The following is a 25,342-nucleotide window of genomic DNA, read 5'->3' on the forward strand; positions in this document are numbered from 1 at the left end:
ACTTAATCATCCAATCATCTTCAACATGTAATTAATTTCTCTCTCTTCCACATCATTAATATTCATCACAACCCAACCATCTTTATTTTTATTGATTTATCAATAACCACCCCAACCACCAATCACAACATTATATATAATTATTTTATTATTGTTTTTAATCGTAATAGTTTTAATAATATTAAATATAAATTAAAATAGAAAAATAACAAATTAATAAAAATTCAAAAAGAATGTACAAAAAATATGTTGAATGTAAAAATTAATTCTTTTGGAAATAATTCTATGTGGAGGAAAAATAAGAGAATTTAAAGGTATGTTAAAATATAGCAAGAGTAGTCTCTATTTATAGAGAATAAAAAAATTATAAATTTTGATATTTTTAATATTTTATATAAAAGATATGGTAATTTTATATAATAATTTAAATAAAATCTATAAAGCCAATAGAATGGAGACAAGTGTCTCTTGTGGTCCCGTGGCTTGTTTCACTCTTTTCAATTTCTAATTTTTTTTATTTGTTTTACTGATGTGGCGTTCGACCATAGCAAAAAAAAAAAATTGCCGATAAAAATGATCTTATACCCCAAAGCAAACAGACCTTAGTATGACATAATCGCTTATTAAAAGACTCAACTCTTCTGCTTAACCTAATCTTTAAACACAACAAGAAATTATTGTCATCAATTTCTTAATCAATGGTAAAATCAATTTGAAAAATGAAAGTTTGATGTTAAAAGCAACCACAAATTTTCCTCTTCCGAAATTCTAAAAAAGAAAACGGAAAACAAATAAGAAAGGAATGACACATCTATACCTGCCGGCAAACGATAGATGGTGATGAATTTGAAAGAGAGAAATGCGTTTTAAATATAAAATTCTGATCATAAGTCAATAAAACTAGCTTCAAACAATCACGCCAGATCAGTCCGTAAATAGATTCACACACCTATTAATGATTTCAAGCACAACTGAACAAGAAAATTTTCAGGAGACAAAACATAACCATTCAAAATTTTCTAGGCACAATGACTATATAGAGCTTAGGTAAATCATTAGCGATCACGACCCTCCCACGCCAGGGTTACAATCTTCTAGAAAACAAGAAAACCAGGCAGCGCATCACCATAAATTAGGTTGGTTTCCGCATGTTACGGCCAGCACGAATGACCTCATCTACGAGTAGCAGCTGAGATGCAATCACAGGGCTGCAATAGAAAAAATCCAATTCAGCAGCAGATTAATTTGATAAAGCACAGCAGATAAGGAGATGAGGAAAACCACAGCATGGGAGCAGATATTAAATCCCTAAGAATTAATCGGAAGAAGATATTTAAACAAGAGAATTGAGGATGTCAGCACGTCTAGAATAAGTTTCTCGACATACCCTGAGTTTATGAGCTGACGCTTGACAGAGTAATTGTCAAAGATACCCTCCAATTGAGGGTCAATAGGTTCTCCAGTTTGAAGATTAAGTCCGACCACATTACCCTTGTCATGTTCTCCCTGGAAAAGATGACTCAATGTTTAGAGTGTGTTAGCCATAAACTACATTTAGAAGTTCAGTGGATAACCAGTACTTGAAAAATAAAAGATTACCGTAAGGTCAATTATCACATCCTGAGTGTCAAGACCAGAGTTTTCAGCAAGTATCTTTGGAACCACAAGAAGCGCATCAGCAAAGGCTTCTACACCAAGTTGAGCACGCTATTCAAAGTGAAATAAAGATTAATTAAACAGATAGATCAGTACAGGCATAAAGATTAATTAAAGTGAAATAAATCTAACATACTCCTTTAACAGTTTTCTTGACTTCATTAACCAGGTATTGTCTGGCTGCCACCTCAAAAGCCCCTGCACCCTGTTATATGCAGAAGAACAACTCACTTTATACAGGAACTCAAGACAATTATTATATTCTTGAAAAATATGTGCATAGTTACAATGTGCCTACCCATTTCATAATATACCAAAAGAAAGAAGTAAATTCGACAAGAACCCATATTTTTTTAATAAAGGTGAGAAACTAAATTAATCCTGTTATTATTTAAAAATACACAAGGGCTAAATTAGATTCAAATAAAAGAGAAAATGCAGCATTTTCTGAATATAAACAATCAACTAAGGTCATACTGTGCTATATAATAGCAATAAGCTACAGATTGACAAGTGACGAGTGACAACTGACAACCACAAGTTAAAAAATCAATAAAGAATAAGTTAATCACAGATAAAACAAATGGGGACAACTGTGAAACTTTAGCATCACCATGGACAAAGTATTTATTACTAATCAAGGAGTGAAAGTTCAATTAAATCACAAACAGTCAACAAATATATTAACTCACCAGTACAACAGCTTCATCTTCAATAGTATTTTTCACTGCCCTGAGACCGTCACGAACAGCATCCTTAATTTGAGCAATCGTATGATCATTTGGCCCTGCATGGTTGTTTGCAGGGTGCATTAGTAGATACACGATCAATATAACAATTTGTGTCAAACCAGTTTATCCACCAGTAGGACCATACATAAAAATACAAATAAAAAGAAACAATGAACAGAATAAAGGATACTGTAGACAACAGGTGTGGAGACACAGAACTTAGCAGTAAGATGAGAAACTATAAGTACCTTTAATGAGAATTGTACAAGAGTGGGGATTTTTGACATTTTCCACAAACGTATACTTTTCTTCTCCAAGCACATGCTCATATACCACGCCAGCCCAACCAAGGCAGTCAGGGGTTAAGTCATCAACTGAGTTGACAGCCTCTCCTCCACAAGCCAAAACCAATCTCTCCATGTTTCTCCTTTTTGCCCTTCGCAGGGCAATTATCTACAAATTATACCAAAAACCAGAATGAACAGAATTAGGATACAAAATTATGAAACGAAAACCGATCAAAAAAGAGTAAATTATATCAACAGGAAGATTCTAGATGATATAGGAAACCTAGAATTTTGAATGTCAAGGAAACTAAACTTTTGGACAGAATATAGGAACCAGTTTCTAAACAGCAATGGTCAAGAAATAATTTTTAATTTTGGAAGGAACCAAAAGAACTTTCTAACTAAAGACACCCGATAGTGCGTCACTTCCAAGAGTGAACAACATTTAAGAAAGAAAGAAATAAAGAAAGAAAGAAAAGAAGAGAGGAAGGATAACGTACTCCAGCTCGCGCAAGAATATCTAATGAGGGAGGATCAATTCCTTTCTGATTTATGACAACGAAATTGCTGTTATCATCAGGACACACCTGAGAGAAACACTAGAGATTATCATCATTGACTATAAAACATGTAAACAATTAGCCACCCCCATCAGGACACACACAAACCTTGTTTTTTAAATCAATAATTTTCTGGACCCTCTCATCAACAGATCGTCTTTCTGCCGCAACCATTGCTTCTCTCTGTTCGGCACTCGAGTAAAAAAATCCTGCATTTACTTCACTGAATAAAATAAAGTCAATCTTACAGCTCAGGATATCATAGGACTATCTAGCACAGGAGAAAACAAGATAGCCCAACAAACCATATATCGTTACCTCTTCTCATACTCTAATGACACATTACAGGTCAAGATATAACAATTATCTGCTCGCCGTTTCATATCTGGATGCCTCGAACCATGGTCAAGAACTAGACCCTCAATCTAGATACATCAGTAAGACAATGCATATGTACACATCAGTAATGGGCAAAAATATTCATACATCATTATCCAATACAACATATCAACAAGCACAACATCAAGCACGCATATTTACAAGTAATATAAGACCAAGCACAACTGAACAAAAAGTCTGAAGCATACCAAAGTAAGTTTGCTTCGCTATGCAGCACGTCTAATTGAATCCTAAATGGCCAAAGCTTTATAGCAAAAGAAACATGAATTTCCTTGAAGGGTAGGATAGAAGTAACTATTTCTATAGTAATGTTTAAACAAATAGCTGAAACCTAAGAAGCACCAATACGAATACGAAATACGAAACGAGAACAAAAATACGCTAATTTCCCAAAAATCACAATTCGAATACGTCAAAAATGCGTTTTAATTTTTTTATAGTAAATAATAATAGTATATATATCATATAAACACTTTCATAACCAAATAGAGTAAATAACTAGTTATATTTAGCCCAAGCACATTCATAACCAAATAGGATAAATAAGTAGTTGAATTTAGCCCAACATAATGAAGCCCACTACAAGCCCTAACTTAATCTCGCAACATACCCAGAATTAGGGTTTCCAGAATGCGGGGACGGTCCACAACGCGGCCGCGGCGGTGAAGAAGGCGCTCCGATGGTGCAACAAGATTGAAGGGTTTAGGGTTTAGGAAATGGTAGAAATTGAGAGAGATGAAATCTGTTTCACTATGCGTGATTTCTATGTTTTTTATAAAAAAAATTTGGTCAAAACGTATTTTGGGGTCAAAATACTTACTGAAAACGTATTAAATACATATTTGCAAAACCCTAAAAAAACAAAAAAAAACGTATTAAATACGTATTTTTAACATATTCGTATTTTTTAAGCATTAATAAGGGTACGGTGCCCTAGAAAACGTATTGGTGCTTCATAGGCTAAAACAAGCCAAATTCAACATTCAATTGAAAACTCTAGAAGAATCATAAATCATCAAAGGAACATACCAAACGAGTGTCTATATCAAACTTGTGGCGCATGTGCATTATCTCAACCATAAAAAGATCAATATGCTCTTCAGGCTTGCGGATACAGAGGACCTGCAGCGTCATTAGAACATCTTGAAATAAATGTATGTGGCAATTTACTTCAGATATATAATTGCAAATTAGCTAATATCATTCATCCATTTCCCTCTGATAGTAGGACATGAAAAAAAATTAACACCAAGCTTAAGCACTTACAGCATTTACGACAATGTCAGTTAGTTGGTCTGCCAATGCCTCATACAACTGCACAAGAACAGACAGGCATCCAGCATTAAGTAAAATATTTAAGTAAAATATTTATGAGTTACATACATAACACAAAAATAGAATGGCTGAGAAAAACCTTAGTCCTTAGTGCTGTTCTTGCGACCATCTTCAGCATCTCTTTATCAGGTTCAGCACCCATCACTACAGGAGTCTTAAACTTTTCAAGAAACTGGAGTGTTGCTCTTTTAGCTATTTCAAATCCATCAACTAGAACACGTGGATGCATTCCTGAAATAATCTTAAGTTACAGAATTGCAATTTTCACAACATAAAAATTGCAACTAGTTCGCATATATGATTTGCGGCATTTTTTCTAAAAGCCAAAATAGAATCAGAAGACTAAAAAGACCCTGGAATATACTGAGAGCCAGAATATACTTTGGCACAAAGAGCGTGACATACCAATCTAAAAAAAAACCACCATTAATAAAATTAATAAATATTTTTTCCTCCACTGCACAGATCACAGTAGGCATTCACAGCCACCAACAAAGGCTTACTATTCACTATTACACTTTTTTTATACTATTTACGTCATTTTCATACTCTTAAAGGTAATCCCATTAGAAGGAAAATGTTTCTTACAGTCATATCATTGTAAGTGTGCAACACCCAATAGTAACAAAATAAAAAATTACTTGTAAACACATCAAGAAGTTTTGCCTGGAATATGTGCTTCAGTAATTTCAATAAAGGTACTTATATAAACCAGCACAAGCGATGGTAATAGATTAGTGTCTTCTTCTTTCTGAGAACATGTATTGAACAAGAATACCAAGAAACTCTTGATACCTTACCAATGAATATCTTAAAAAAGTAAGTCTGACTAACCTTCGTCTATGTACCGCTCTGATTGTTTCATGAGCTCACCAATAAAGATGACAGTAGAAGTGGTACCATCTCCACTGGTTTCATCTTGGGCAACAGCAGTCCGAGCAATCATTATGGCTGTAGGGCTTTGTATTTGCTGTCATTTAAAAAAAATAAAAAATTTTAAGAATGAAGCTATATATATCTACATTTTAGTCCTTTTCACAGCTAAAGTTCCGGCTTGACGAACATGCAGAAAATCTCAGAACCTTTCTAAATGATAAAAACTTAAAACACAATACACAAATAAAACCAAATAGACATCACGCAAAAAGATCAAACAGATTAACTCTTCTAGCATTTGATCCTGGTCCTTACATGTTTCCTAGTTGCACCATTATTTTCCAGCCGAAATTCAATAAATAAGAGATAATGAACTTTCTTTAACTTAGTATCATTCTTGTATAACTGTTGGAACAATCTTAGTCTATTCTGACAATTCTGCCCCAATGTATAGAAAACATTAATTTCCCCCTTACATCTAATGCGCTCAAAACTTCCAACTGAAGACGAATTTAAAGTGGTTCCTGGAAGAACAACAACAATGCTGAGAAAATTACAAAAACTTCCGTAAAATACAGATTATACACCATTGCATAAAGTAGATTCCTTCTAATCTAAACAAGAATTATTTTGCCTAAATGTTTACACACCACCAAGAAGACAGATTGTTTACACTTCCAACACCAAATTCACAACATCAAAGATCACGACACAGAAAAGCAGATGCCCGCGAAATATCTATAACCGGCCAGAATGAATATTAGAAGCGTACATTATCGTCAATATATTTTTTTTTAAAAAAATTGGCATGTCAAATGGAAAAAAAGGAACAAAAACAAGGTGCAAAACCGACCATTTCCTTCAACAGAGTGTTTCCATCCTTAGTGAGCTTAATATCGCCCGCGCCACCAACAAGCCTGCAAATATCAAACGCAAATTACCAACAGGCAACAGCAAACCCCCAAAATGGAACACGCAAACACGCGCGAAACAAGGAGAAAAACGGAACAGTTACATTTTAATAGTTCCCTTAGGGCCTAGATTAGATTTGAGCACATCCTGGAGGCCCTTTGCGGCATTGATGTTCATATGCAGCGCATGAGACTTGTTCAGCACCTCAGCGTTCGGATTCAACACCTTCAGCGACATCGTTAACACTCTACTCCTCGTATGTAAAACCGATAACACTAAGCTGCTTGGTGCTTAGATCGACGTTTCAAAGAAGCACTTAGAGTTAGAGAGAGACGTAGAGAGAGAAGAGAGACTGGAGTGGGGAAAGAGGGTTTTTCTCTAGGGCTTTACGGAAAGATCCTCTCCAACTGTGCTGGGCGCTGTACGACGTCGGATTAGCATTTTCCACTTCCTTTTCATTTTTTTGCCTCCGCAGTATAAAAATTGATTTTCTTATTTACAATTCATATTAAATATAATACAAATTTCATGCTCCTTAATTGCATTAAAAATTGCTATAATTTAAAAATATTTAAATTTAAAATAATTATAATTAAATAATCATGCAAACTTTTTTGAAATGAAATAAAATGTATCTATTTATTTTTTCACCAATAAACAAAAATAAAATGAAAAAAGAATATGATGTTCAATATTATAAATAAATGTGAAAAAATAAAAATTAGTTTTGACATTTTAAACAATCATAACTTATTTATTTCAAATTTATTTTTCATAATTTTTCATTGAATTAAATATTTTATCGTAATCTTTAATTTAATATTCATATTGAATATTTTTTTTTTCATAAATCGAAGTTAAGGATTTTTTGAAAAGAATTAAAATAAAAAGAATAAGAGTGAAAATTTAGAGGTAAAAATTTCCTCTTTTACATACTATAAATAGATTGTTCTAAATTCTAATCATGTACTATTTGCTAATTTTTATAATATTAAGCAAGCTAACATTTCCATTATTTTAATTCCAAAAAAAAAAAAAAACACAGTTCCATTATTTTATTTAATTCCAACCCAATTTCTTTTAATAACATTAGTCCTTTAATTGTGGACGACTCGCCGATGGGTTTTGGTTTGGACGTAATCTGTGGCGGCGGCTTTCCCGTCCCCCTTAACTGTGGTTCTGTTTTTTTTGGTTTTTCGTTAGGTGGTATTGCGCCTTACATTGGTCCCTTGTTGTACTGCTTTTCGTTTCACCAGTTTTGTAACAACTTTTCTTTCTTTCTTTTCAATAAAATTTTCATTACAGCATTAGTCCTTTAATTGTGAGGCCCAAAATTAACCTAATTAAAAATATCATACCCTTCATTTTTAAAATAGGTCCATGGAATGAGCCCAAACCTTCTTCTTCAGTCACGAACTCACACAAACTGTTTCCCCATTCTCGATCCCTCCTCCTCCTCCTCTCTCTCTCTCTCTCTCTCTCTCTCTCTTCACTCTCGCATTAATCCAATTATCCTCCATCTCCTTTGGTGGCAGCAACCTGCAACCATCGCAGGTAGCCACGCCGCCGCCGTACACACCTCCCTCTGTCTAACTCTCTTACTCTTATTTTATTTATAGTAGCACGGCGCCGCCGCGGGCTCTGTTTCCCCCATTGATTTCGCCACCTCAATCTGGACCAGTACAACCCTGCTCTCCTTTTCTTTGGTAGACATCAATTCAAGTTGTTCCTTCAAATTGGGGCGTGGCATTACCTTCTATTCAAGTTTTCAATTTTTTCATCTTCTCTTCTTAATAGAAGAAAACAAAAAGCAGCTTGATAAAAAGGTTTTTACTGGACAATTTCGTTTGATGTTTCCTTTTTACGGTGAAGATACTGAATGAATTTTGTTTGTTTGATAGTTGAATCTTGTTTTTGAGTAAAATTGTTATTGAAATTACGTCTACACTTTTGAAATTGTTATCGGAATCACATTTGTATATGCCTGAAAATTTGAAAAAGAAAAACTGTCAAGAATTTTGCCCGGAAAATATTGACTTTAGAAAACTGTGTTTTTCATATAATATATAGATTTATAATTTAACAATTACTGTCAATCTAATTTATAACTTGACAACGAATCAGTTACTTGTATATATGTTCGAGCAGGTTAATCTCATATTTGAGTATACTTGAGTCATATCAAGAGTCTCTCAGCTAGCCGTAGGGTGACAAGCAAATTCGTAATCGGACTTCGGCTGCGTTCGTCTCTGAGGCAGCAGGGAGTGATATCATATTTTGTCCAGGTATGAACTAGTTTTGTTTTTAGGTTTTTGATATTATCCTGATTTCAATCTCAATAATTCGAAACAGAAGTAACATTCAACTGAAATCTTGGACTGAAATGTATCCCTTTTGATCATCGACCATCGGTAGCAATTGCAGCTCAAACTCGATGGGCTTGATGGAGGAGAAGCGTGAAAATCAGCTGCTGATATTGTATGCTTCACAGACAGGAAATGCAATGGATGCTGCTGAGTGGCTCGGCCGCGAAGCCGAGCGCCGTGGTTGCCCTTCCATTTCTGTCCTCTCCATGGAGGAATTTCATCCTGTATGTTCATATTAGGAATTTCAAATGGAAAAGAAATGAAGTCTAATATTTATTGTTTATTGAGATGTAAAATAAACAGTGCCTATTCAGTATTATTTTGTTAATCATGCTAAGAAGGGAGTGTTCGCGGATGAGTATACCTATTTGCGGGCTCTTTTTTTCTTCTCATGAAAAATTGAATATGATAGTAGTGATTGCTTCATTCAGAGCGAATTGCCGAACAAGGAAGACGTGATTTTTGTTGTGTCAACCACGGGTCAGGGGGACAATCCAGATTCGATGAAGGTTGCTTAAAACTGAAGCATTATTATCTAATGTTTTCTTGTGTCAATGAATTCTACTCTGGTAGTTTTGTATATAATATATTGGCTGACCTGCAGGGGTTTTGGAGGTTCTTATTGCAAAAGAATTTGACAGACGACTGGCTTAAAGGAGTTAACTATGCTGTGTTTGGACTGGGCGATTCAAGCTACCAAAAGTATAATGTAATTCTTGATTTTAAGATTGATTGACTATTTCTCTTACTAATCACTTGACTTGCAACTTCTATATCTTTTTGTATACGATTAAATTAGTTATTTTTAATACGAATAATGGGGATATTTTGCTATCCCACATATACAAATAGGCTGCTTCTTATGTTGTATTACTTGTATATTGATAAGTTTTGGTTGATGAAAATCTCATAAAGTAGAAAATATGTTTCTATAACTGTAGTTACAATTGGTAATTTGGTATTCTTACTTATCAGAATACTTCCATTAAAAAATAATCCTCCTGAGTAAATTGTATCATATGATTTCCGTTATAAATTTATTTATGTGCATATATTATATAAAGCATCTCTTACGTGCTAAATAGTATTAACTCATCTAACAACATGGGTCTTCTGTCTACAGTTTGTAGCAAAGAAGCTGGACAAGCGGCTATCAACTCTTGGTGCGACACCGATTATTGAAAGAGGCCTGGGAGATGATCAGCATCCTTCAGGGTACCATTTTCACTTTTGGTCGTCTATGCGCATTTTTCGTTATTTTATTAACTGTGTAGGCTTTTGCTGCTATAATTGAAGAGTATTACATCCTAGTAAATGTACAGATATTCGAGTACTTGCCATAAGGGTTCGTGGTTATTCTTTATCTCCATTGCACATATCATATAAAGTGAGGAGTTCTGTATTATAAGGATGTAGTTTGATAGATGTGCTAACAAACATATTTATAATGAAAGTCTGAAAGGATATGGAGAAATCGGAAAATGGCTGCAAAGCAAATTATTCTATGGAAAAAACTGGAGCTTTACTGTTGAAGTTTTGTTAATATACCCTGGGGGTTCTAGATCAGTTGAACTTGATTACCTAAATTTTGCAAGTTCATAGCCCCGAGTGATTGGTCTTGGAAAAGAGTGAGGGCGATGAGATTAATTTAGTTCTTCACCGATTTATTCGACCATCAATATTTGTAGTCATATTTAGTGTGTCTATCAGTCTGCATGTCAGTTGCACTATTTTAAAAGAGTGGTGTTTGCTTTCTTTTTATCATCTTATAGCCTAGAAGGTAAATATTGTACCATGAGAAGAGGTAGAGATTCATTCATCCTTCTCCCGTATCTATAGAAATATTTGTCATATAAACTACCAAAAGGAAGGCTTATTGGGCATTTATAAAATCGTTTATAGGTACGAAGGAGCTCTGGATCCATGGATGTCCTCCTTGTGGAATATATTGTATCAGAGGAATCCCAGGTTGCTTCCAAATGCTACAACTCCAGATGCTACTTTGATAGATCAACCTAAAGTGCAAGTTATATATCATGACACTGAAGAAGGCGTGTCACCTGTGACAACTAGCACAGGTTGTTAAAAAATTTTATGTTCTTAAAATAATGTTTTACTGTTGTACATTTTTTCATTATTTAATGTTGTCGCTAGACTTGGTTTGCTTTATGGTGTTACTGTTACCATACATTGATAAAAACATGCACTTGATTTATTTGATATGTAATGTAAGATTAAAGAAAAAACAGGTTGTTTTCAAATCATGTGTGGTAATAACTGCATGAAACATTTATTCGTATCCGCTTCTTCAAACAAGGATGCCGAGCATCTAAAGATTCAGGAACTAATGTTTATTACAGTAATCCTTGCAGGACATGTTATTGTGTTTTTTTTCTCTGTCATTGTTGCCATATGCTTCCAAATGATATTTATTATAGAAAACATACTTTACTCTGCTCCAACTAGCACAAGTACCCCCAAATAGGAATGGTGGTTTACATTGTCGAGGAGAGTGTTCAGACCTCATTCTGATTAAACAAAGTCAGTAATTCTTATATGCTTATGTAGTGCTATTTACACCGATTTTGGTAGGATAGACAAGCTGAAAATTTGAGGTTGTAGCTTGCTGTATGTCCTTGGATATTTTCTTTTCAGCTTTAACCATTAATTATGATGCTTATTAATCTAAAAAGAATTGATGTTACAGATTTCAACTATCTCGAGATGCAACTTGAGAAGACCCATTCCATGAATCCTGCAAAATTTTCTGGAAAAAAGAGGCCCGATTGCTTCCTCAAACTGGTATGCAGTATTTTATGCATCCGCAGTAATGAATAATTTGAATGATTTCCTGTGGTATCTAATAGTTGGAGTTTGGTTATGAGTAGCTGAGATTTCTTGCTCGAGCCTTTCAAATTCAAAAGTTGTGAATCTCCCTCCATAGGAAACTCAGCCTGTGCTGAGGGGGGTCTCTGCAACCCCCCATTTAAAAAATAATCTCAGGGTATTTTGGTGACTTCACATTTTAACCCTTATAGAATTGAAAGAAAACTTACGTTTGTTTTTTACGTCTCCAAGCAGCACGAAAAGCAGACAGACAGAAAAGAGAACTCTTTTTCTTCTTTCCTAGTTTTTCTTTTTTAATTTCTTAAATTTTCTTTGTCAAATTTCACCTAAACTTTCATATCAAGTTCAAATTCATCGCTCATTTTTGTTTCAAGTTCAAAGTTCCGATCTTTTATCTTTTTTCTACTTCTTACTATATCTCTACCCCAGAGATGAGGGCTGTCACATTATACTGTCACAAAGTGCCCTTTGAGCAGAGAAAAATGCAAAAACTTTATATTTAGTGTCAGTGATATGGATTTGATTGTTGTCTCTCTCATTTGATGTGATGTGAAACTCCGGACTCATTTGCTACGCGATATGGATTTGATTGTTGCCTTTCTCATACTCTAAATATTGTCCAGATAATAGTCAGAACTAAGTTGAAAGAACTCCTTGTTTAATACAATACCCAAAGCTTTGCCAGCCTGGTCATCCGCATATGAAGTGCTTATTGCTTGCAAATATTTTTAAGCAAATAAGTGCCAACTATGGTGACACATCTTTTGAGTTTTCGTGTTAATAATTTGTTTTGTTAATGTAGACCAAGAATGATCGGTTAAGTAGAGTGGAAAGTGGAAAGGATGTACGGCACTTTGAGTTTGAAGCTGTTTCATGTGTAAGTGAGGCAAATGTTTTTTAGATTAAGTTAATATACATGTAACTCTTAACTGATGTGAAACCTCTTAAATTAATTTTCTAAACACTTAACTGATCATTTATTCTTTTGCAGTCAATAGATTATGATGTAGGCGACATTCTTGAGGTTCTTCCTGGCCAAAGTCCTGAAGCAGTTGATGCTTTTATGCAACGGTGTAATTTGAACCCTGAATCATACATAACTGTAGGTAGTTCTCTACTTAATTTTATGTTTTTGGCATTTCACTTTTGCTAAATATCAAATTGTTTTTTCCCATGTGATCCCCCGACATCTTTTGTTTTTGTTTTGCTTAGTTATTTCATCCCCAACTGTTTCATTGCTCACTTGATTTCAGGTTCAAGCAAGAAATAATCAGAACCATGGTTTTCTGAAACCTTCTTCCCCTGTGAAGTTAAAATCCTTTGTTGAGTTGACAATGGATGTTGCATCAGCTTCTCCTAGACGCTATTTTTTTGAGGTACTATAGAGGCCTGCTTTTGTTCCTTGTTTATTGTCTTTCATTCTAAGAATATCTTTTATTTCTAAAATCAATTATATTCTTAAAGTAAATAAGGTTAATAAAACCATAATATACTTATCACTATTTCTAAAGTATAAAAGTAGAAGTTACTAGCATATAAATAGTTGTACATTTTTTAGCTAGTTAATGGGCATATTAATGTATGTGCCTACGAGCTAGCTTTATTTATATTAACAAGCCTCGGTAGATAAGCTTGAATATTTTTATTTTTAATAATTAAGATCCTAGTAGCTCACAAGTAGTGCATTTACAATTCTATATGCTGTGAACTCATGGCTAGCCCTAACCTACTAGGTATTAGGAAGCACAATATATAATAATAGTAACAATAATAATTCATTATTAACTAGTAACACCCCCTGTGCGATGCACGAGCCATAATAAATTTAAAACATTAGAAATTAAATTACATAAAATTACTAAAATATCATCATTTATGAAAATTACGCACATTGAAATATAAAATTTATATACATAATTTAAAATGATAGTATAAATATATATAAAAATAAAAATAATATTCGATATCAATATAAAATGAAACGTAGTTAAAAAAAATTAAATATATGTGAATTAGCGTTGGCTTTCTTAAGACAACAATAAAACAATACATTGCAACTTCAAAATTGTTAGCCTTGAATTATACACATAAGAGATAAAGATATCTTCCTGATTTACTGGTTTTTGCCTTAATTTTGTTGTCTCTTTGTTGATTTCTTGGTTATAGAATTTTTCAAGTGTTTTTCTTAATCATTTTCAATAACATTAGTAAGCAAAAGAAAGTTCGAGCCAGATCCTTTAGTGCTTAATCGTATTTCATCCTCTATTGTAAGATTAAAATTTAATGGTATTAACTAATGATGTTATAAGGAAAGTTTTAATGCAACATATTAATAATAGTTTGTTTATGTTCGTTTTTCTCTAAGAATGAGAAGAACTTGGAAATAAAAAATCGCAGATTTAAAAATATCTAGACTAAAAATTTAGGGAGGTTGGTAAATTTTAAAGAAAAATGCCCTTAATTTTTTTATGAAAAATCTTGTAATACGCATTCCTCATAAAGTAGGGGGATTCAAATATTATATGAAAATTATTTACATGTCCAATCTCTATATGGGTTGGTTATAGCGAGAACTACATTTTTCGTGAGAATGTGAGAATATTGTATTGAATTTATAATTTTAAGGCATTTGGACAAAAAAATATTACACAAAAAAAAGTATTATTAGATTAAATAAATCTAAATCATATATGTTCAGTTCTACCTTTTCACATGAAAAAATAAATTACGAATCTACAAATTTATATTAAAATTAATTCAAATCTTACATTTTTTTTCTATTAGACTAAAGAGTTCTAAAAGGAACTAATATAATTTCCTATACCTTAGTTGAATTTTAAAAAAAATATTGTAATTAAAAATCATGTTAAACTCATTGTACATCATTTAAGGTCATATTTTCAAATACTGCTAATATGAAATAAATTATTAGAGCAATCCAAACATATGTCAAAATGCATGAAAACAATTAAATGCACTATAACTTGTATCTCTCTACAATTAAAAAAATACTACTTATAACACCATCCCTTAAAATTTACCGTTAAAACTCTCTTTTCATATAATATATAGATAAAGACATCTAATCAGCAGGTGTCTCCGCTCTCCGTTTGAGATTTTTTAAAGGATCCAACTAAAATTACTATATGTCTAATTTGTCTCCTCATAGCGTCTTAGTCCTGTGTCTGTTTTTCGGTGAAGATTGTACCATGTCAAAGTACGTGTTAACTTTAGTACTTCTGATGCATGAACTTCTTCAGGTCATGAGTTTTTTTGCCACTGCTGAACATGAAAAGGAAAGGCTTCAATATTTCGCCTCATCTGAAGGAAGAGATGATTTATACCAGTACAACCAAAAGGAAAGGAGAACTGTCCTTGAGGTGATGATATGGTTATTATTTGGTGACTTATATGCAAACAGGATATGAATATTTACTGTTGCATTTGTCATATTATAAGGAATACATAATAGTACTGTATTATAACTGGGAAAGCTGGTTCAAATTTCTCACCAACTGAAGTTGGTAATGATGTGGGTCTGTGGCATGGCTCCATCTTCAGTAAAATGTATGATTTTCAGTTCGTGGCTCCATGGAAAAATTTCTAAAATCTTATATAGAAAACAGTTTGTGGCTCCATGGAAAAATACCACAAGGTCTGTAAAATAGACCCTTCATTTTCTCGGCAGAATTCCCTGTTAATATAGTATCTCCAGTTTTTCATCTTTCCTAAGCTATTATCTTTAGGTGACGTTTACTTTTCATGATTGATAAGTTACATGATTGAGTATTTTTATCCTCATTACTAGGATTTTTCCAATCTAACCCATTCAATGAGACATGAATCAAGCAAATTCAGCTCAAACGATAGAAATTATCAAGGGCCTCTTGTCATATCCCAAAGTTTCAATCAGTCTTAGTAAACAATGGTTTAGCCTATACTAGTATTTTTTTGTCTATTTAGGCTAATCCTCATAAGTAAACGCTCCCTTTCTGTCCTGCTCTCTGTGGATTATAGATTTTATCATATTAGATTAGATGCCCCTGTTGCTTTATTATAAGCTGTTAATCGGCTGGTCCTAGTATAAGAATTAAATTCTCTTCATCATATAGACTTTACATGTGCAATAAAAAATGATGTTTATCTATTTTTGTTTCCATGATGTAGGTGCTGGAGGATTTTCCTTCTGTGCAGATGCCCTTTGAATGGTTGGTACAGCTGGTTCCTCCACTGAAAACAAGGGCCTTCTCCATCTCTTCGTCTAATTCAGCTCATCCAAATCAGGTGCACTTAACTATTAGCGTGGTGTTATGGACAACACCTTACAAGAGGAAACGCACTGGTCTTTGCTCATCATGGCTTGCCGGTCTTGATCCTGATCAGGGTAAGATTAGTTTTACGGTAGCCCCACCCCTCCCAAGACATCTTATCGAGCAAATTGTATTTACAGTTTCTTATTAACAGGAGTCCCTATACCAGCATGGATTAGCAAAGGTTGTCTTCCTCCGCCACCACCAATACTTCCTCTGATTCTTGTTGGACCTGGAACTGGATGTGCCCCTTTCCACGGGTTTGTCGAGGAAAGAGCTATTCAGAGTAAAATTGTTCCAACTGGTCCTGTTGTTTTCTTCTTTGGGTGTAGAAATGAGAAGGACGATTTCCTATACCGGGATTTTTGGCTGTCACATTCTCAGAAGAATGGAGTACTCTCTGAAGAGAAAGGTGGAGGATTCTATGTCGCCTTTTCGAGGGAACAGCCGCATAAAGTGTATGTACAGCACAAAATGATGGAGCAAAGTACGAAAATATGGAGTTTGCTAAGTCAGGGTGCTGCTGTTTATGTTGCTGGATCTGCAAATAAAATGCCTGCTGACGTATTGTCATCATTGGAGGAAATCATTTCGAACGAAACTGGGGTTCCAAGAGAAGCTGCATCGACGTGGATTCGGACACTAGAAAGGGCTGGCAAGTATCATGTTGAGGCTTGGTCTTGACCAGTTGACCTTCTTACAACTTCCATTGCAATGTATTACAGGCATGGAGGTGACGATGTCGTTTGTTTTTCAACTGTTGTGAGCGGATTTTAGCAATATTTATTGGTGAAGATCACCTAATAAGTCAAACTTTATTTTTTGAAAGTTGAAACTTACATTTTTCCGTGCACTTGATCATTTACTGGGAATTCATTGTTCTTAATTAATTTATGATACACTTTTTTGCTTGTGGGTTCCTTTTTTTTTTTTTTTTTTTGATAAATATCATATTAAACTTTAAACTATACCAATTTTTATCAAAAATATCCTGAATGTTTTAAAATGTTCTCAGAACTAGGGCTGGGAATCGGGTCGGGTTCGGGTACCCTACCCGAAAAAATCGGGTACCCGAACCCGAATAACACTGAAAAGCACTACCCGATCCCGACCCCGAAAAAAAATCGGGTACCCTAATACCGGACTCGGGTATCCGAATCGGGTATTCGGGTACCCTAAATTACCCGGTCAAAATTTCAATACAACCCCAAATTTCAGTCAAACTCTCAATACAACCCCAAAATTTCAATACAACCCCAAATTTCAGTCAAACTCTCAATACAACCCCAAAATCGAATCGAAAGGAACTAATCAAAGGTGGGAGCTCGGAACAAAAAAAAAAAGGAAGAAGAAGAACGGCTGGCGGCGTCTGCTGGGAGCTCGGAGGCGCGCGGCTGCTGGGACGACGGAGGCGGCTGCGTGGAACGACGGGAACGGCTGGGCGACTGAGCAAGGGTCTCAGATCTGGGGGCGACTGGAGAGGGTCGCGCCGTCGCGAAAACGGCAACGGCGGGCGGGCGAGGGGCGCTGGGTGGGAGGCCGGAGATTCTGGTCCCTGGAACAGCAGGCGGGAGGCGGAGACTCACGAAGACGAAGGGAAATACCGAAATAGGAAAATGAAGGGATTAAAGGAAATAGGGAATTTGAGATTCTCGATTCTCGAAAAAGGGAATTAATTAGACCCTCTGACTTCATTTTGAAACTTTAAAAATTAGACCCTCTGACTTCCTTTTCGAAAATGGGAATTAATTAGACCCTCTGACTTCATTTTCGAAAATGGGAATTAATTATATAATTTAAAATACAATTAATTAAAAATTCGGGTATTTCGGGTATACCCGATACCCGATTTTTTCCCAGCCAAAATACCCGACCCCGACCCCGACCCCGATTTTTTCGGGTATAGGGTACCCGATACCCGATTTTTTCGGGTCGGGTATCGGGTACCCGATTACCCGATCTCGAAATTCCCAGCCCTACTCAGAACCCTTTAAAGTATCAGAGTTTTATCAAATATATTACACATCTATTTTTTTCGGTCATAAGAAATGTGACGTGGTTTGTTGGATGCCATAATATAATTTATATTATATTTTTTAAAATTCATGTCATTTTATGAATGAAAATCCATCTTAAAAATTAAAATCTATTCTACACTTTTTAATCCATATCAGCACACACACATCTTACAACCACACGTACACACATACACCAGAACTTTCGCCAACCCCCTCTTTGCGTCGCCAGCCACCGCCCAGCGTCGCCTCCCCGACGGGCAGCAACCACGGCGTCGCCGCACCTCCTCTTCCCCTCTCTCTCCCCTCAACTCTCTCTCCCTTCTTGAGCGGATACATCAAATAGCCTCTCACCAAAATTCTTATTTTTAATCTAAATACGCAACAACTCAACTTGAGTTGAAGAAAACATCTTGCACCGAAATTTGAGATTTAATAAATGATTCATCTAATCTAAAACAAATAAAATGGAATCAGAAATATAGAAGTAGAATGGAGATGGAGGAATTGTTGGTGAGGCCTGTTAGTGCCGGGGAGGCAAAAGGGGCGACTGAACGGCGACCGACGGAGAGGAAGCAGGGCCGGCGGCGGCAGATCCAAAAAAGGTGAGGCAGTTGGGCGGCGCTGATGCTGTGGTCGTCACCGACGAGAAGGGAGAAAGAGAGTTGAGGGGAGAGAAGGGGAAGAGGAGGCGCAACGACGCCGGACGATGGCTAGCGGCGTTAGGCAGAGAGGGGGGTTGGCGAGAATTCTAATGTATGTGTGCGTGTGATTAGGGCTGTAAATGAACAGAGCTACTCGCGAGCTATTCGAGATTCGGCTCGAAAAAAGCTCGTTCGGAGCTCGATTCGATAATAAATGAGCCGAGTTTGAGCCTGATTTCAAGCTCGAAGTTTTTATCGAGCCGAGCTCGAGCCTGACAGTGCTCGGCTCGTTGAGCTCGCGAACATGTTCGAATTCGATTGTTCGCGAACATGTTCGCGAGTCTGTTCACGAACCTTTAGTCGAGCCTTCAATCGAGTTAGTACACGAGCCTTAAACGAGTCGAACTCGAACTCGAATAACATATTAATTAAGAAGATTTTGTTAAATTTATAACAAATTCGAGCTTGAACATCATATATACGAACATCTAACGAGCCGAGCTCGAGCTCAAGCTCGAATTCGACATTATCGAGCATCACCCGAGCCGAACTCGAACCGAGCTCGAGCTTAGTATGTGGGTGACGAGCCGAGCTCGATCATCAAGATAAAAGCTCGAATCGAGCTCGAGCCGAGCTCGAACACCCAAATATTTAAATGAGCCGAGCTCGAGCCTGCTTGTATTCGACTCGGCTCGGCTCGTTTACAGCCCTACGTGTGATTGTGTGATGTGTATGTGGAATGGTGATATGGATTAAAAAGTGTAGAATAGATTTTAATTTTTAGGATGGATTTTCATTTATAAAATGACATGGATTAAAAAAATAGAATATAAAATGACATAAATTAAAAAAAATATAGAATTTAAATTACATTATGGCATTCGGCGAGCCACATCACGTTTCTGGTGATCGGAAAATAGATGCAGGACATATTTGATAAAACTCTGATACTTTGAGGGTTTTGAGAACATTTTGAAACTTTCAGGATATTTTTTATAGAAACGGGTATAATTTAAGGTTTAATATGATATTTACTCTTTTTTTTAATTACTTAAACTTTGTAAGATTCTTTTATGTTTAATACTCCATTCGTCCACAAAAAATAGTCCTAGTAAGGAACGACACAGATTTTAATAAAAATAGTTACTCCCTCCGTCCCACTAGAATTGACACTTTTGAGTTGTGCACGAAAATTAAGAATAAAGTGTTAAGAGTGTAAAGTAGGTAGGGTCCTCTTATTTTATGTGTGTATAGAATGTATGGATCACATACCATTTTAGAAAAGTGTCAATTCCAGTGGGACAAACAAAAAAAGCAAGTGTACCAATTCTAGTGGGACGGAGGGAGTATTATATTATGAATGAAAAAATAGTTCCACTTAAAAAATAAGTATGTATAATGATAATTAATTGTATTATGAGTGGAGAATAGGGTCCACCATGTGATTGATAATTTGTAAAAATGAAAAGAGATTAATTTTTGTGGACATCCAAAAATGGCAAAAAAATGACTATTTTTTGTGGACGAGGGGGGTAAACGACAAATTCTCCTTTGCGCTTCAACTCACCATGAGTACCGATCCTTCGACCGAATCCGGATTCAACATATAAAAAAAATATACTCCCTCCGTCCGTCAAAAGTGGACCACTTTGGTTGGACACGAGATTTAATAAAATTGGTGATAATTTTGATGTAGTGGAGAAAGGGTCCCACCACTCTATGAGATGTGTGGTTGAGATTGAATTTGGGGTGATTTTTTTGTAAATAAAGAGTGTTTGTAAGGATAAAAGATTAAAGTGGATTGTGGGACCATTTCTATAAAAGGAAAGTGGTATACTCTTTGCGGACGTCCGATATAGTAAAAGTGGTCCACTTTTGTCTTTCTTTCTTTCCCTCTTCTCCCTCAAGCTCCAGCCGTCGCGTCGATGTCACCCCCAGCTCAATTTCCGGTCGCTAAGTGTTGCTTCACCCTCTAGCTCTCCAGCCACGTGCCCTCCAGCCCTCACCACCACACCGCAACAACTTTTCAAGGCTCAAGTTGTCCCTAGTAGCACACTGCACCGCCGCCCTCTAGTTGTTGCATCTCCCACCGAAAAGCTAACAGTCACACCTCGTTGCCCACTGCCTAGCGCCCTGCAACCTCCTCTCGTGTGGATGTCGCCTCCGTAGAGCAACAAATACCAAGTAAATTAGCGTCCATCTCCCGTCGTCGCCGACGAACCTCTACTTTGACTACCTAGGTTCGAATTTGGATTTTCATTGTCGTGAACTTGTGTTATCGAATTTCAGTATAATTGACTATTAAAGTCCGGGAGAAATTTCAGGGTCGAATCACCGAAATTTCTTGAAATTGAAATGTTGTACTCCCTCCGTCCCGGTTATAACGTCCCAAACTGGACGGAGGGAGTAACATGTTTATTGAAATTGGAACGATTCTTTGTTTGTTTGTGATGTTTGACAAATTCAAACTTGATGTGCGCATGATTTTTTGTTTATGATCTATGTTTCGTTGTTGTTTGTGTCGTTTTCTCTAGTTAGTTTAGTCGTACTTTCTTACAAAAGTTGTGTGGTTAGTGGTTATATTTGGTTTTTGTGTATCAAGTTGAGCTATGTGTGAAATTGTTATGTTTCAGCTTAAGAAGAAAAGATTTTGATGTTGAAACATTTAAAGATCTTGAAGTAGGCTCACAACTATGAAAAAAAGGGTGTACCAATTTTGCTAGCCGTGGCGCACAGTGAACCGGGTTGACTTATTGAAGAAAATTGGGTAGAAAATACAATGTGCCCCGGCTCACCATCAACTAGGATGACTAGTTGAAGAAAGATGGGCAGAATATTGAACGCGCCCCAGCTCATCGTCAACCGGGCTGACTCTGAGGCTTTCTGACAGGATTTTACATATGAAAAGGAGTTTTTGACGGTTAAACTCTATTCTTTAACTCCCAACTTTTATATTTTCTTATGAAGCAAGAACATTAGGAAAACCTTAGTTTATCATTTAATTTACGCATTGGGCACAGATTTGCACTCTAATTTAGTAAGAATTACTTTATCTTTCTTCTTTGCTTTAATTCCATGAATTAATTACATTTTCTCCTACTTTTATTTTTACAGCATTATGAACTAAATTTCAATTCTAGGGTTTGAGATATTGGAATTGAGAGTTAAATTAGTTTGTGAATGATTTGTGATTGTCCAATTAAATTTTTCTCTTTTATATTATCAATTGACCATTGATTTGTCTTGTTAAATGATGTATGAGATCAAGAGATGAATTCATTGTTGGATCGTTGTTTAATTGGAGTTAGACTTAAAAGAAACGCGTGGTCTAATCGTTAATCGCTTCTAGCTATTTAGTTTGCATACTCTCAAAGCATGAATACGAAAGTTATTGCATTGAGCTCCTACGTGAATGCAATTGTTAGGTTTGATAAATTGTGCTAATCTTTTGCTAACGTGTTAACTCTCGAGGCGAATAATCCTTGACCCTAGACTCGTTTTTCCTATTTTTATTTGTTTTAAAATCATTTTTGTCTTTTCTTTGAATTTACTTTTGATTATCTAGAAACAAACTTTGAACTATTAATGTTTAGGATATATATATATATATATATATATATATATATATATATATATATATATATATATATATATTTTGTGTAACACATAGATCATTAGCCGTGTTAAGTCTTTTCGTGGAATATGACTTGGGTCAACTTGTCACACTATGATAATTTGTAAATTATACATAGTGACACTTTTAATAATAGAAAATAATAGTACTTTTAATGTATTTAATGATTTTTTTTATAAAATCAAATGATAATTTTTATAAAAAGAAAATGATACTTTTAATCCATGCAAATGATACTTTTGAATGGGCTGAGAAATGATAATTCACAAAATGATACATTACAAATTACACTTTTAATAACATAAAAATGATACTTTTTCATGTATGCAAATGATACTTCGTAAATAGATTTATTGTTATTGTTTTATTTTATATTGTTTGTATTTTTTATTTTTTTTATTAGTTTTGGGATAAGGAAATATGAATTTTTAATAATAAAGAGTTTGGACTTTTATAAGTCCAAAATGTTATATAAAATGTGGGCTATTAATTTTATTATATTGATGGTTTAATAATTTTCTCAAAATGAGAGTTAAATTATTTATTTCATAATCTATAAGTTTAATAATTATTATACGATACTCACTAAATTTAATATTACACTCATTGAGTAGATAATATTATCAGATACTAATATTTAAACTAAAAGAAATAAATTTTTGTCACCGATTAATCTAACTCATAAATAATGATAGTATTTGATATTTTTATGTAATTTAAATATTTAAAAATAATAACAAAGATCATGACGCATGCATCACGCGAGAGGACGTAGTAGTTATTATTATAGGGTAATTATGCAGTTAGAACATATAGGAAACTATCTATCATATTTATTGAGAAGGTTATAAAAGAATCCATATACTAGCTAGATACTTGTGTTAATCTAATCTATTATAACTATTTACTCTGGTGTAGTTTTTCCTTGCCTCTGGGAATCATCACTCCAATTCCGTTGTGCATTCTTTTCCACATTATACATTTGGATTCTCTATTATTATATCTAATCCACTCATTGCATCATCCGAGTCGAATGCATCTCCATCATCTTTCATGTTCCTACTTCCTCCAATGAATTCTAGAGCGATCCCATTATCTTCCGCGATTTGCTTTAGCACAATTTGTCTGCTTTCCGAGCTCGCTCTCTCCGTCGATAGTTTCTCTACCAACTGAAATATAACAACCATCATCTCAAAATCAGGACAAGAAAAGGACTTAATTAAACTCACTCTCACCTTCCTAACTTACCTTAGGATAAACTCTGCACTCATTTCTTAATTCCACAGCCTTATATGCAAAGTCTTTGCCGTATTTGGAAGTGAAGATGCGACGAATCTCTTGTAGCTCCGGGAACTCTCCACTTCTCGAAGCTGCAAAGATCAAGCTCGATACCGCCTCCTTCACCTCATCCGGACACTCCCTGCATCACACACCAACAATTAATTCATTTTTGTCAACAGATACAAAAAAAAAAAGAGAGGCTAGAATCTTCTGTACCTGCTGTTTGTGATAATCTCAGTGCTCTCCCCCAATATATGGCAGCACATCTCTATCATAACCAGTGCATCCAAAGCATTTTCCTCCTTCATCACTTGCTCAACCTATCAAAACAAAATTGAAACTCTAATCAATTACACACACAAGCTTGATTAATTATGTCATGGAATCTTGAGGTCAAATTACTCGAAGGAGAGCGCGTTGTTGATGAGGTTGGTGCAGCAGCTGAATCACATCGGATCTTGCTTGGCGGCATCTCACGCCATGTAGATTTCTGAGTATGGCAATTCTAGCGACTGCGAGATTCGCCACCGTCCTTAGCTTCGAAGCGTTGGAGCTTCTTCCCAGCAGAGCATTCAACCTCTTCCCCATTCTGCTCAACTCTTTTTGCATGCTTTGATTTCATATGTTTACTTATACTATATAGTTTGAGGTGGTTTATAATATAATTATTACTTGCTGATTTGACCAGAAATTAGATTTGATCAGTTATATACAGCAGCTACAATATATTAATATATGTGTGCTGAAGATTTCGCCCGTTTTGTTTCTAAACTTTGATTCTGGTCTGAATTAGTCCATTCTTTTGAACTTGAAAATTTTCGTTTTTTTCTTTTATTTATGATGTTTATGGCGGGCACTTGACTTGGCTCAGTCAATGAATTGGAAAACTAATGACAACATGAGATGAGAGTTTTCTAAGTTTCTACAGACTATTCTTATTATTGGGCCTAAACTAACCATTAGGCCTAACAAGATTTCATTTATAATGCCTTCGTTCTCAAGGGCTTGATATTAGTGATGCCCACCGGCCCAGAACCGTCGGTTTCTGGCCTAAATCGTCGGTTCACGGTTCACCTAGAAGGTGAATCGTAATGGGCCCGTGAAGAGATTGAGAAGGAATGGGCTTAAAACCGCTGGTTCAAGGGCCGACCATATTTTTTTATGTATTGTGTATATTTTTCTTATTAAATTCCATTACATTACATTACATGTAACGACACTGTTGAAAAAATTACAAACGAAATAAAATTATAACATATTAACATCCAAAATGCAATAAAATTCGTATTTTTATTAAATTTAAAATAAAAAGTTATAATTTACATGTACAAATAAATTAAAATTTTCAAATTATAAAATTGAACAAGTAAACTATGCTTATTAAACAATTTTACTGGTATTAAACTAATAACTAATGTCAAATTTGAATTTAAAAAAATAATAAAAAAAATGAGAAAACCGCCGATTTTGGACGGTTGACCAGCGATTT

General features: G+C 35.0%; 3 protein-coding genes across 8 annotated transcripts; 1 reads left to right on the forward strand and 2 right to left on the reverse strand.

Moving 5' to 3' along the window:
• Window positions 1–860: 860 nt before the first annotated feature.
• Window positions 861–7,164, reverse strand: LOC131023932 (T-complex protein 1 subunit zeta 1-like). The gene is made up of 15 exons (XM_057953591.1): window positions 6,860–7,164; window positions 6,698–6,761; window positions 5,803–5,938; window positions 5,048–5,199; window positions 4,900–4,947; window positions 4,663–4,755; window positions 3,553–3,659; window positions 3,343–3,457; window positions 3,175–3,261; window positions 2,636–2,840; window positions 2,349–2,443; window positions 1,793–1,861; window positions 1,600–1,707; window positions 1,388–1,506; window positions 861–1,208 (listed from the first exon to the last, which is right to left on the reverse strand). Exons 1-15 carry the CDS (start codon window positions 6,991–6,993, stop codon window positions 1,133–1,135), a joined length of 1,608 nt encoding a protein of 535 aa, XP_057809574.1. The 5' UTR covers window positions 6,994–7,164; the 3' UTR covers window positions 861–1,132.
• Window positions 7,165–8,180: 1,016 nt separating this feature from the next.
• Window positions 8,181–17,192, forward strand: LOC131023934 (NADPH-dependent diflavin oxidoreductase 1-like). Of its 5 annotated transcripts, none has more exons than XM_057953596.1 (14): window positions 8,181–8,582; window positions 8,905–9,041; window positions 9,109–9,346; window positions 9,554–9,631; window positions 9,727–9,831; window positions 10,246–10,337; window positions 11,025–11,200; window positions 11,830–11,924; window positions 12,772–12,846; window positions 12,961–13,071; window positions 13,223–13,345; window positions 15,230–15,349; window positions 16,137–16,353; window positions 16,434–17,192. In XM_057953596.1, the coding sequence occupies exons 3-14, from the start codon at window positions 9,191–9,193 to the stop codon at window positions 16,961–16,963; spliced, it is 1,878 nt and encodes a 625-aa protein (XP_057809579.1). In that variant the 5' UTR covers window positions 8,181–8,582; window positions 8,905–9,041; window positions 9,109–9,190; the 3' UTR covers window positions 16,964–17,192. The 5 variants fall into 5 exon arrangements, with proteins under 5 accessions (XP_057809579.1, XP_057809575.1, XP_057809576.1 ...); XM_057953592.1 differs by having other exon boundaries at window positions 8,182–8,582; window positions 9,172–9,346; XM_057953593.1 differs by having other exon boundaries at window positions 8,182–8,582; window positions 9,181–9,346.
• A 6,129-nt stretch (window positions 17,193–23,321) lies between these two features.
• On the reverse strand, window positions 23,322–24,506 carry LOC131023935 (uncharacterized). Of its 2 annotated transcripts, none has more exons than XM_057953597.1 (4): window positions 24,256–24,505; window positions 24,070–24,173; window positions 23,821–23,992; window positions 23,322–23,741 (listed from the first exon to the last, which is right to left on the reverse strand). In XM_057953597.1, exons 1-4 carry the CDS (start codon window positions 24,460–24,462, stop codon window positions 23,547–23,549), a joined length of 678 nt encoding a protein of 225 aa, XP_057809580.1. In that variant the 5' UTR covers window positions 24,463–24,505; the 3' UTR covers window positions 23,322–23,546. The 2 variants fall into 2 exon arrangements, with proteins under 2 accessions (XP_057809580.1, XP_057809581.1); XM_057953598.1 differs by having other exon boundaries at window positions 23,614–23,734; window positions 24,256–24,506.
• Window positions 24,507–25,342: the final 836 nt, after the last annotated feature.

This window comes from Salvia miltiorrhiza, chromosome 4, assembly GCF_028751815.1.
Source record: "Salvia miltiorrhiza cultivar Shanhuang (shh) chromosome 4, IMPLAD_Smil_shh, whole genome shotgun sequence".
Lineage (NCBI taxonomy): Eukaryota > Viridiplantae > Streptophyta > Magnoliopsida > Lamiales > Lamiaceae > Salvia > Salvia miltiorrhiza.

Coding starts and splice junctions, on each gene's coding strand:
- LOC131023932 (XM_057953591.1), bottom strand. CDS start 6,993: ATGTCGCTGAAGGTGTTGAATCCGAACGCTGAGGTGCTGAACAAGTCT. Junction 5,200..5,802: donor AGAGCGGTACATAGACGAAG/GTTAGTCAGACT, acceptor AGATTATTTCAG/GAATGCATCCACGTGTTCTA. Junction 2,444..2,635: donor TTGTACAATTCTCATTAAAG/GTACTTATAGTT, acceptor ACAACCATGCAG/GGCCAAATGATCATACGATT.
- LOC131023934 (XM_057953596.1), top strand. CDS start 9,191: ATGGGCTTGATGGAGGAGAAGCGTGAAAATCAGCTGCTGATATTGTAT. Junction 9,347..9,553: donor CCATGGAGGAATTTCATCCT/GTATGTTCATAT, acceptor TGCTTCATTCAG/AGCGAATTGCCGAACAAGGA. Junction 12,847..12,960: donor AGTTTGAAGCTGTTTCATGT/GTAAGTGAGGCA, acceptor ATTCTTTTGCAG/TCAATAGATTATGATGTAGG.
- LOC131023935 (XM_057953597.1), bottom strand. CDS start 24,462: ATGCAAAAAGAGTTGAGCAGAATGGGGAAGAGGTTGAATGCTCTGCTG. Junction 23,993..24,069: donor GAGATTATCACAAACAGCAG/GTACAGAAGATT, acceptor TGTGTGATGCAG/GGAGTGTCCGGATGAGGTGA. Junction 23,742..23,820: donor AGTGCAGAGTTTATCCTAAG/GTAAGTTAGGAA, acceptor GTTATATTTCAG/TTGGTAGAGAAACTATCGAC.